A 12,646-nucleotide genomic window follows, 5' to 3' on the forward strand; every position below is an offset into this window, starting at 1 on the left:
GGATAGGGAGGTGCTGGCGTGAGGCAGAGGGAAGGGGAAGGGGAAGAGCCCAGCCCAGCCGTCGATGCAACTTAGAGAAGAAAGAGAGAAGAATGACTGAGAGAAAATAAGATAGAAAGAGAAAGAAAGTATCGGATGGTGCCCTACTTTTTTACTTTTTCAAAATTATATATTTTATTTAATATACTTATACTTGATAATTAATAATTATATAATATTATATGCATATATTAATACATATATATATATATATACATAGTCAAACTCAAAATTTGAAAAAACATATAATTATGATAATGTTTGATCAGTTTCAGTGTGCTTGGTCGGTGCACCACAGATTTTCAAACCGATGGAAGATGACTTACGACGTGAGCTATTTTATCAATATTCAGTTTGATTGATTTTAGTTTTTTCGTTGGTGGGAAGGTCAATGTAGTCACTTTGTTCAGTTATCTACATTTTATGCTCAGTGGCACTTCCCTCATGTTTGAAAAATCTATCATGCGGGAGGGTGTATGATAACAATGTGAACTAAATCATAAAGTAAACAAAATAAATGGATGAGATTGAATCTGACAGTAAAACTCTTTTAGTGATATTGACCTTTCAGGGCATCTAGACAGAGGCCTATTCTTTCATGGTATGGAAGTGCATAGTTCGAAGTATCTATAGCTCTGGCGAGCCGATACTCTCTTCTCGAGTATTGATATTTGATTGATCCTAAATACCCAGATAGATTATCCTACACAGCTACAGCTTTTGGGGAAGAAGACCTCTGAGAAGAGAAGAAACCACCATGAAGTTCCAGATTGAAGATGTGACGGTGTACTTCCCCTACGATCACATATACCCAGAGCAGTACGCCTATATGCTGGAACTAAAGCGATCCCTCGATGCCAGGGGCCACTGCCTCCTTGAGATGCCTACCGGTACCGGCAAGACCATTGCTCTCCTCTCCCTCATCACCAGCTACACTCTCTCTAAGCCCCAAACTCCACTCAAGCTTATCTACTGTACCCGAACCGTTCACGAGATGGAGAAGACCCTTGCCGAGCTCAAGCTCCTCCATGACTACCAGCTCCGCCACCTCGGTCCCCAGGCCAAGATCCTTGCCCTCGGCCTCTCCTCCCGCAAGAACCTCTGTGTCAACTCTACTGTCCTCGCCGCCGAGAATCGTGACTCCGTCGACGCCGCCTGTCGGAAGCTCACTGCCACTTGGGTCCGGGCATTGGCCGCTGAGAGCCCTGATGTCCCCACTTGTGAGTTCTTCGAGCAGTTCGATAAGGCCGGCCCCGCTGCTGTCTTGCCGCCTGGGGTTTATACCTTGCAGGTACCGACTCCTTAGTTGGATTTCAAAACTGATTTTTATTTATTTATTTTTATTGTATTGTATTCATATTTATGGGTTTTGTGGAGAATTGCATTTTGGGTTTAGTAAAATCCTTTCTTGGAGAATTTGGAAAGACTTCAAATTCAAGACTTAGTTCTCACTGAATTGTGTTTGAAGGATTTGAGGGCTGTGGGAAAGGAGAAAGGATGGTGCCCCTACTTCTTGGCACGACATATGGTGCAGTTTGCCAATGTGGTTGTTTATAGTTATCAGTATCTGCTTGATCCGAAGGTGGCTGGGATTATCTCCAAGGAAATGCAGAAGGAATCTGTTGTGGTGTTTGATGAGGCTCACAACATTGACAATGTATGTATTGAAGCACTTAGTGTAAGTGTGAGGAGACAGACACTTGAAGGAGCAAGAAGGAATCTTAATAAGATGCGTCAGGAGATTGACAGGTAGGTGCTGTCTTCTGATTTCTTGTTTTGGTGGTAGTTCTGTATTCTTATTAAAGAAGGTGAAGGAATGTTTTTTTTTTCTCTCTTGATTTGTCTTTAATCCTCACCAGCCTAACACAAAACCCCAACTTCAAGAGGGGGTTTTATCTTTTATTTGTACTTATGGTGAACCACCATGAATAATTGTGAGGCAAATTCTTATTAAATCGATGATCCTATTGGGTCGCCTTGTAATCTGACTCTTTATTCAACCAAGATTTGTTATAATCAAATCTATAAATATATATATATATATTTATATTTCTAGTGTAACTTTTGAACTTATCCTTAACTTTGATATTCTTTTGTTTCCTTGACATGGTAGGTAGGTTTAAGGCCACTGATGCTGGTAGACTGCGTGCTGAATACAACCGGCTTGTTGATGGTTTGGCACAAAGAGGAAATCTTCCCAGTATGTTGAATTGCCATCCTCAGTGTTTTCAATTTGTATGCTGAAATTATGTTGTATACATGCATTCATAAGTTCACACAAGCTATACTTATTTTATGCAGTCTCAGATACCTGGCTTGCAAACCCTGCCCTACCAGATGATATTTTGAAAGAGGCTGTGCCTGGTAACATCCGCAGAGCAGAACATTTCCTGCATGTTTTGCGTAGATTGGTTCAGTATCTGGAAGGGCGTCTAGAGACTGAAAATGTTGAGAAAGAGGGGCCGGTTGGATTTGTTTCCTCCATCAACACACATGCTGGAATTGACCAAAAAACATTAAAGTTTTGTTATGATCGCCTGCACTCACTCATGTTGACATTAGAAATTACAGATACAGATGAGTTCTTACACATCCAAACAATATGTGACTTTGCAACACTCGTGGGGACATATGCCCGTGGTTTTTCTATTATAATTGAACCTTTTGATGAGAGAATGCCTCATATTCCTGATCCTGTTTTGCAGGTTGGTTTTGCTTTTGTTTTTGTTGTTAGTTTACATTTGTGAGGACACGTGAAAAATTCATTTTTCTTAGGTGGAAAATATATTGGTGCATTTTGTTCCTGTATGCCCATAAAAAAGATTGTTATCATTTGAAACATCCTGAGTGCATTTTTCTACTTCATTTTCGAACTTCTCCTGGATTCCAGTTAGGATAAAATTTTGTGTTCACGAATCATCTATATTCATCTCTATCTGTTGTATTACGAAGTATTGGGGATTGTTAAATACTCTTTTCCAACTCCGCCTTTCTTGCATTTGCATGATACGCATTGACCTACCATTACAAATATACATGTATAGCTTTTGAAGTCGAGGGAATGAGATTTTAAATTTTAATTATTGAGCAAAATTTACTTTCTCACATTGTATATATAATTTGTTTGACCATTTTTTCTCTGTACTTTGACTTTCCAGCTTAGCTGTCACGATGCCTCTCTTGCAATAAAGCCTGTGTTTGATCGATTTCAATCTGTAGTGATTACATCTGGAACCCTTAGCCCAATTGATCTCTACCCTCGTCTTCTCAATTTCAATCCAGTTGTCAGTCGAAGTTTTACAATGTCCTTGACTAGAGATTGCATATGCCCAATGGTTCTCACTCGTGGAAGGTAAAGAATCAACAGTCTTTTCTTACATTTTATTAGTTTTTGTTACATAGCTCTATCAAAGATGTCACTTCTTAATTTGTTCATAAATCTATAGTTACAACATCCTATGCATTTTTACTTTGTGAGACATAAAAGGCATTTTGTAATTGACTATTTTATTTTGTACTCTGTGTCTGTACTTGATATTATGGTTTTTATTTCAGTGATCAGCTTCCAGTAAGTACCAAATTTGATATGAGAAGTGACCTGGGTGTAGTAAGAAACTATGGGAGACTCTTGCTGGAGATGGTATCTGTTGTTCCGGATGGCATTGTATGCTTTTTTGTCAGTTATTCTTATATGGATGGAATAGTTAATAGTTGGAACGAGACCGGCATTCTAAAGGTGACTGCACTAATCATGTATATAAGTATATTATCTCATTTTTCTCGTTTGATCATTACAATTGATTTTTTTTTACCTTTCTCTCTCTCTCTCCCTGCCTTCTTTTTATATCTACTTCAGGTTTTCAGGAAACTAGTTGTCATGGGTTGTTAATTTTGTCTTTTGTGTCACAGGAAATCATGCAACATAAGCTTGTGTTTATCGAAACCCAAGATGTGGTAGAAACTACTTTGGCTCTTGACAACTATCGCAAGGCTTGTGACTGTGGGAGAGGTGCTGTCTTCTTTTCTGTTGCGAGGTATCTTATCATTCAACATCAGGACAACCTTTTCTGTTTTCCTGTCAAGTTATTCCCCAGTTGACATTTGATTGTTTGACATATCTGTATTTATCATGCATTTTGAGCATTGTTCTTTAGCTGTTAAGATCCGTTGGTGTACTCTTAGCAGTTCATATAACATTAAGTTCTCTGATTCTATGAATATCATGCAAGCCTATGGGTTAATATTATGGCAATGGGGTCAGTTAATAGAGAAATTTTTAGGAAGTTATCCCTAACAGCAATTACTAAACCATGATTAATACATCTACACTTTTGCAGGGGAAAAGTAGCTGAAGGAATAGATTTTGATCGCCATTATGGACGACTTGTCATCATGTTTGGTGTTCCTTTCCAATACACACTTAGCAAGTAAGTAATGTTTGTTTGTGGGGGAGGTTGGTTCTTGAGAGATTCGTGCTATTTCTATCGATTAAGTTTGTGAACTTATTACTTATTTTATCCTTAACTTGACGTGTGGTATGTTGTTTTCTAGGATTTTGCTTGCACGATTGGAATATTTGCGGGATACTTTTCAAATAAAGGAAGGGGATTTTCTGACTTTTGATGCTTTGGTATATTCTATTGCCGTCTGTGTTTACTTGTTTGTACTGGTTTGGACTTTACGCCTTTTATTGAAGTTGTGTTTTGTTCATGAAAATTAACTTCAACAGAGGCAGGCAGCTCAATGCGTGGGCCGAGTTATCCGCTCCAAGGCTGATTATGGTATGATGATTTTTGCAGACAAAAGGTTCGTAGCATTTTCACTTTGTTAGAATATATTAGCTGTATATTAGTTGTAGAAATTAGAGTTAATTGTATTTAGTTAGTTTCCTATTTAGTCTCTCTAATTTTGTATATAAATACATACTATTCTATTGAATAAAATACAATTCATTCACCATATTTTACATGGTATCAGAGCTGATTTTGGGATTGGGAATTCGAAATTCGAAATTAGGGTTCATTACAAATTAGGGTTTTTTCAATTAGGGTTCATCACAAATTGGGGTTTTTCAATTAGGGTTCTTTTTCGGAAACCATCTTTAGAGTGATTATTTGTTCTCACCGCCCACTCAGAAAGATTACCCAGCCGCCGATCTGCCAAACCCCAAAGTTCGGTCACCGGATTCCTCGCGCGTGTGGCTCACGCGCCGCTTGTTCCTTCTGCCACCTACCCCACGCGCCGGCGCGTGGAGGCGCGTGTGACGGGGATTTCGACGGCAAATCATCTCCGGTTCGTTTCTCGACTCCTCTTGAGCCTACTCGCATCTGTCTCAGGTTGTAGTTTGGTATTTCTCACTTCTTCGTATATGGGTGTTCTTTACTTGTTCTTCGTTGTTCGATTCTGTTTTGTCTCTTTCGATATTTGTTTTTGAGGTTATGGCAGAGGTGAAATCAGATCCAAAACCACTAGTTATTTCTGATGTGGTTCCCGTGATGTCTAAAATCACGGACCATAAATTGATTGGGTCGAATTATTTGGATTGGAGTAAGACGATTCGACTTTATCTAAGGAGTATTGACAAAGATGATCACTTGACTGATGATCCTCCCAAAGAAAAAGACGATTCACGAAAAGTGTGGCTACGTGAGGATGCTCGCTTGTTTCTTCAAATTCGAAATTCTATTGATAATGAGGTAATTAGTTTAATTAATCATTGTGAATTGGTTAAAGAACTAATGGATTACTTTGAGTTTTTGTATTCTGGAAAAGGCAATCTATCGCGTATGTATGATGTTTGCAAAGCCTTTTACCGCGCGGAGAAACAAGATCAGTCTCTTATGAACTACTTTATGACATTTAAGAGGACATACGAAGAGCTTAATGTGTTGTTGCCATTTAGTCCTGATGTGAAGGTTCAACAGCGCCAGCGAGAGCAGATGGCTATCATGAGCTTTCTAGCAGGACTCTCATCTGACTTTGACTCTGCAAAGTCACAGGTTCTTTCTGGGTCTGATGTCTCCTCTTTACAAGATGTCTTTAGCCGTGTTCTTCGTACAGAAACTACTCCATCTGTTTCTCTTAATAGTGCTTTGGTTGGTCATAATAATCATGCACCATGGAGAAACTCTACTCCAAGTGGTTCCAAAGGAGGCAATTCCCAAAGGCCTGACAATCGAACACCGGAATCCGGGAGCATTATGTGCAACTATTGTAAGAAACCAGGCCATACCAAGTTCGAGTGTAAGAAGCTACAATTTAAAAATCAGCAAAAACACTATGCTAATGTTGCAAGCACTAGTGATGCACCTGATAGATCGGTCACTATTTCTGCGGATGAATTTGCCAAGTTCTCAAGGTACCAAGAATCACTCCAGTCTTCATCTCCTTCTGTCACTGCAATTGCTGATTCAGGTAAATCTAATGCATGCCTTCTTTCCACATCCTCGAAATGGGTCATTGATTCTGGTGCCACAGATCACATGACAGGTAATTCCAGTCTCTTTTCCACTTTTCAGTCTTATAGTCCCACTTCTTCTGTTACCTTAGCTGATGGATCACCATCTTCTGTTCTTGGATCTGGCACTGTTACTCCTACACCTTTGCTTACTTTGTCATCCGTCTTACATTTACCTAATTTATCCTTTAATTTGCTTTCTGTTAGTCAACTCACTCGTAATTTGAATTGTTGCATCTCTTTCTTTCCCGATCATTGTTTATTTCAGGATCTTATGACGAAGAAGATTATTGGTAAAGGACATGAATCTGGCGGCCTGTATGTTCTTGATCCACTGTCCTCAACTCCTATTGCTTGTTCGAGTGTCGCTTCCGCTTTTGAGGCTCATTGTCGTTTGGGCCATCCATCCCTTCCTTTGCTCAAGAAGCTTTGTCCCCAATATAGTAAGGTGTCTTCATTAGATTGTGAGTCATGTCAGTTTGCCAAACATCATCGTGTTAGTTTGAGTCCTAGAGTCAATAAACGTGCTAGTGTTCCTTTTGAGTTAGTTCATTCTGATGTATGGGGTCCTTCTCCTATTTTGTCTAAACCTGGATTCAGGTATTTTGTTACTTTTGTGGATGATTATTCTCGTGTAACTTGGTTATATTTAATGAAAAATCGTTCCGAGTTGTTTTCTATATTTTGTGCTTTTTGTGCTGAGATTCAAAATCAATTTAATGTGCATGTTCGTACTTTGCGAAGTGATAATGCCAAGGAATACACATCTGCTCAATTTCAATCTTATATGATCTCTAATGGCATGCTTCATGAAACTTCTTGCGTTGATACTGCACCCCAAAATGGTGTAGCAGAACGTAAAAACAGACATCTTCTTGAAACTGCACGTGCCCTCTTGTTTCAAATAAAAGTTCCTAAACCTTTTTGGGCCGATGCAGTTTCCACAGCTTGCTTTCTTATTAATCGCATGCCATCCTCAGTACTTAATGGTGAGATCCCATTTAAAATTCTTTTTCCTGTTAAGTCATTGTTTCCAGTTGCTCCTCGGGTATTTGGCAGTGTTTGTTTTGCTCGAGATGTCCGTCCACATGTCACCAAATTAGATCCTAAGTCATTAAAGTGTGTATTTCTTGGTTATTCTCGTCTTCAGAAAGGGTATAGGTGTTATTGTCCTGATCTTAACAAATATCTTGTGTCTATTGATGTTACTTTTGTGGAAAATACACCTTATTTTTCATCTTCACCTACTCCTACTCGTCATGGGGATGATGATGATTTGTTGGTATATTCTGTCACAACGGCTGCGCCCGATATATGTTCTGATGAGTCTCTTGTTCCTTCATCTACCTCGGTCATAGCTCCCGCAATGCCTACACCACCTCCTAAGCCTCCTATTATAGTGTACTCTAGGCGTCCACCTCCTGTTTCATGTCCTGCACCTGCATCTTCGTCATCAGATTCGGAACTCAACGATGATCTTCCCATTGCACTACGTAAAGGTAAACGTCAATGTACATATCCTATTTCTTCTTTTGTTTCTTATAATCATCTGTCATCTTCTTCTTGCTCTTTTATTGCTTCTCTTGATTCTATCACTATTCCTAAAACTGATCGTGAAGCCATGTCTCATCCTGGTTGGCTTGCTGCAATGATAGAAGAGATGAATGCTTTAGTTGCGAATGGTACTTGGGACTTGGTTAATTTACCTTCAGGCAAACGGGCCATAGGGTGCAAATGGGTGTTTACGGTTAAAGTCCATCCAGATGGAACAATTGCTCGCTTAAAAGCCCGTCTTGTTGCCAAGGGTTATGCTCAAACCTATGGAGTGGACTATTGTGATACTTTTTCTCCTGTTGCTAAACTCACTTCTGTTCGACTATTCATTTCCATGGCAGCTACTCATCATTGGCCTTTGCATCAGCTTGATATTAAAAATGCTTTTCTTCATGGAGATCTTGAGGAAGAAGTGTATATGGAGCAACCTCCTGGGTTTGTTGCTCAGGGGGAGTTAGGGCGAGTTTGTCGTCTTCGCAAATCTTTATATGGGTTGAAACAAAGTCCTCGTGCTTGGTTTGGTAAATTTAGTCAGGTTGTTGAGAAATTTGGTTTGTTGAAAAGTAAGTCAGATCATTCTGTGTTCTATAAAAGATCAACTGCTGGTATCATTTTGTTAGTTGTGTATGTGGATGACATCGTTATTACTGGAAATGATACTGGAGGCATCTCATCCCTTAAATCTTTCATTCATACCCAGTTTCACACGAAGGATTTAGGGGTGCTCAAGTATTTCTTGGGAGTAGAAGTTACTCGGAGTAAACAAGGTATTTTTCTGTCTCAAAGAAAGTATGTACTTGATTTGTTAATTGAGACAGGAAAATTGGGAGCAAAACCTTGTAGTACTCCAATGAATCCAGCTGTGCATCTTACACGTGATGGGGAACCATTTGAAGATCCTGAGAAATATCGCAGATTGGTTGGAAAGTTGAATTATCTAACTGTGACTCGTCCAGATATTGCATTCTCCGTTAGTGTTGTTAGTCAGTTTATGTCTTCTCCAACAATTCATCATTGGGCAGCATTAGAGCAAATTTTGTGTTACTTGAAAGGAGCACCAGGACGAGGTATTGTTTACAAGGATTATGGACACACCCAGATTGAGTGTTTCTCTGATGCAGATTGGGCAGGCTCCAAGGTAGATAGACGATCCACTTCAGGTTATTGTGTCTTTGTTGGGGGCAATCTAATCTCTTGGAAGAGTAAGAAGCAAAATGTTGTGTCTAGATCCAGTGCAGAATCAGAATATAGAGCTATGGCACAGTCTGTGTGTGAGATAGTATGGATTTATCAGCTTTTGACTGAATTCGGGTTTAAGACTTCAGTTCCAGCAAAATTGTGGTGTGATAATCAAGCTGCTCTTCATATTGCCTCAAATCCTGTGTTCCACGAGCGAACTAAGCACATTGAGATTGATTGTCATTTTGTTCGTGAGAAAATTCAACAAGGCCTGATCTCCACAGAATATGTGAAGACTGGAGAACAATTAGGAGATATTTTTACAAAGGCTTTGAATGGGGTGCGGGTTGATTATCTTTGTAACAAGCTGGGCATGATTAACATTTATGCTCCAGCTTGAGGGGGAGTGTTAGAATATATTAGCTGTATATTAGTTGTAGAAATTAGAGTTAATTGTATTTAGTTAGTTTTCTATTTAGTCTCCCTAATTTTGTATATAAATACATACTATTCTATTGAATAAAATAAAATTCATTCACCATATTTTACACACTTCTTTTCTTTGAATTTTTTTCAGATTCATATATTGAAAAATGAATCTTCTACTCTTACTTCAGCCACTAAGATTAAAAATTTATTTAATTAATCTATTTATTTTTGCTAAAGACGGGGTTAGAGTTACTTGAATAGTTTCTGAATGTTCAGCTCACGACTAAAGCTGATTATGCTGTTGTGATGCTCGCTACTTTTTTCTCAGCAAAGCAAATAGTTAACTAAATAATGTAGACTAAAGTTCCGATTTCAGTAAATCAGCTTTATCATTTGTCAAGTAATTTTACATATTAGAGAAAGCTTCACAATAAACATTTGAATTCAGTTTCAAAGTAACACCTGAGATTCTGAATCTTTAGGTTCACATTGCATCTGTACTTAGTATTTTCTCAGTTAGCGAGAGGTGCTTTGGAGAAGGTAGATGTAGTTATCTCTAGCATTGAGTGTAGTATTTTTATTTGAACTCTTTTTGTTTTAATGCATAATCATCTCATCACTGAGTTGTTTTATTTTTCAGGTATAGTCGTCATGATAAGCGCTCAAAATTGCCTGGATGGATACTCTCACACTTGCGTGATGCACACCTGAATTTGAGCACAGACATGGCTCTTCATATAGCACGCGAGGTTGTTGTTGTTTTTTTATTTTAAAGAAAAACTCCACGCTTCATATGCATCACTTTTTCTTGTTTCTTCATGATCTTGATGGTAGTCTTATTAATGATACTTTAGAGACTTCATCATTGTTGCATTTTCGTAAAAGTTGTGCCCAATATAATAAATGGCAGTGATGATCTGAAGAAGACTGTTTTTTTTCTTCTGTACATGTATGAATGGTAGCAAAAGATAATAGAGGCTTTTTTCGTGTAATCTTAGAATCTAAGATGCTTTCTTTTCTCTGATTGCAGTTCCTTAGAAAAATGGCTCAGCCATATGATAAGGCTGGAAGCAGTGGTAGGAAAACCTTGTTGTCCCAAGAAGACTTGGAGAAGATGAGTGACCGAATAGTCGAAGAAATGTTGTACTAAGGATTCATTGGCCACCCCTGCAATAGCCAACTTTTTGATAAAAGGTTGGTCAGTCAGTTGTTGAGTTATACTATCTTCTACGAGAATTCAGTTGACCATGTTTCGGATACTTTTACATCCGAAACAAAAATTATTTTGGTCTGATTTTACTTCTACGAGATGTGAGGTTGAAGCAAAAAATATTCTTGGGCAGCAGATCATGAGAATGAGGAGCTGTGAAACACCTGAGTCTGATTTTACTTACTTGCATGACCTTTCTTGGTGCATATTTCATTAATTTATAGTTTTCAAGCCTCTCACGCTGATCCAAGGCTTCTGATGTATATTTTGGTCAATTTTGTTTTTGTTTAAAAACCAAGTTAAGTTTTGTTTGATGGTTCTCTAGCATCTCCATCCATATACTTCTGGTTTGAATTGCTTGGAAGTCCAATCGGTTTTTTGGTGAAAAAAAATGTTATTTTCTGAATTGGAAAACAAGAGAAAAAGTTTATTAATTATACATTTTGTTGTTAGATTTATCCTTGGGCTTAAGTGTCACTGTGAGGTCTCGTTGCCTCTATTGTGTTTGCCTTCTTTCTATTTACCTTCTCACCCACAAATGATATTATCTGCAATTTACTTAAGCCAAAATCTTTTTATAAGATCCAAAGATCACTCTCAACTGATACTCTATTTAAAATTATTCACCAAATCATTACATTTTTTTTTATTTTATCTCTAGTTTTTACATTACGTCTCTCATCAACATCTTTATATTTTTTCACAATTAATTTTGAAAGAGGAGTAATTTAGATCATTATGATTTTGAGTTAAATTTATAGCTTTAGCTATTATAACTCATCATTGTGAGTGCTCTAGAAAAGAAAAAATATATTGGGAAATTTTACCCTTTATGCATCATAACATATTTAATTTTTTTAAAATGCCAACATAAAAATTCTCCCCATAATATGCCCCCTCTTATATTTTGGACAAAAATACCCTCCTCACTCAAATTTAACACTTCACATATTTTTTCTTTCTATCTCTTTCTCTCATCCCTCATTTATAGCCATTTTTTCACAACTCAAAGGTGGAACGAATTGGAAGTTTCTTGGCGTTTTTTAAGAGAAAAAATCATGGGTAAGTATCATTTCATTAATCTACTTATGAATATGAAATGCCATAGTTAGATATTAGATTCGAACTGTTCTGCAGTTGAGTTTGTATTTTTTTCTGCAATTTTTGAACTGTTATTCGGATCTGGGATTTCCAAAATCGATGGTACATCGATGCCATTTCGATACTAAGGCAAACATCTAAATTAGATGATATTTTCGATGTAATATCGATGGTGTATCGATGTTGAATCGATGTCATATATGTTGATTTGGTTCAGTGTCGATATGGCATCGATGTGGCATCGATATTACATCGAAATTGAATCGCATACATAGGGCAACCATCAGCATCGATGGCATTTCGATGGTACATCGATGACTTTTCAATGGTACATCGATGCCATTTCGATACTGAGGTGAATTTCGACGTTAGTATCGATGGTGTATCGATGTTGAATCGATGCCATATATGTTTATTTGGTTCAGCGTCGATATGGCATCGATGTGGCATCAAAATTGAATCGCATACATAGGGCAACCATCAACATCGATGGCATTTCGATGGTACATCGATGCTATTTCGATACTGAGGTGAATATCTAATTTCGATGTTAGTATCGATGATGTATCGATGTTGAATCGATGCCATATATGTTTATTTGGTTCAGCGTCAATAAGGCATCGATGTGGCATCGAAATGGTATCGCATCGAAATGGCAACCATCAGCATCGATGATG

At 37.9% G+C, this 12,646-nt stretch overlaps 1 protein-coding gene across 1 annotated transcript; it reads left to right on the forward strand.

Moving 5' to 3' along the window:
* The first annotated feature begins 637 nt into the window (after positions 1-637).
* On the forward strand, positions 638-11,326 carry LOC133792046 (general transcription and DNA repair factor IIH helicase subunit XPD). The gene is made up of 12 exons (XM_062229954.1): positions 638-1,330; positions 1,508-1,788; positions 2,157-2,239; positions 2,341-2,744; positions 3,198-3,391; positions 3,595-3,775; positions 3,949-4,073; positions 4,377-4,466; positions 4,591-4,669; positions 4,769-4,845; positions 10,299-10,407; positions 10,689-11,326. The coding sequence occupies exons 1-12, from the start codon at positions 797-799 to the stop codon at positions 10,806-10,808; spliced, it is 2,277 nt and encodes a 758-aa protein (XP_062085938.1). The 5' UTR covers positions 638-796; the 3' UTR covers positions 10,809-11,326.
* Positions 11,327-12,646: the final 1,320 nt, after the last annotated feature.

Source organism: Humulus lupulus, chromosome 1, assembly GCF_963169125.1.
Source record: "Humulus lupulus chromosome 1, drHumLupu1.1, whole genome shotgun sequence".
NCBI classification, from domain to species: domain Eukaryota; kingdom Viridiplantae; phylum Streptophyta; class Magnoliopsida; order Rosales; family Cannabaceae; genus Humulus; species Humulus lupulus.

Excerpts from the sequence above, each read along its gene's own strand:
- LOC133792046 (XM_062229954.1), top strand. The coding sequence starts at position 797 with ATGAAGTTCCAGATTGAAGATGTGACGGTGTACTTCCCCTACGATCAC. Across the intron at positions 1,331-1,507 it reads CTGGGGTTTATACCTTGCAG|GATTTGAGGGCTGTGGGAAA; the intron begins GTACCGACTCCT and ends TTGTGTTTGAAG. Across the intron at positions 3,776-3,948 it reads ACGAGACCGGCATTCTAAAG|GAAATCATGCAACATAAGCT; the intron begins GTGACTGCACTA and ends TTTGTGTCACAG.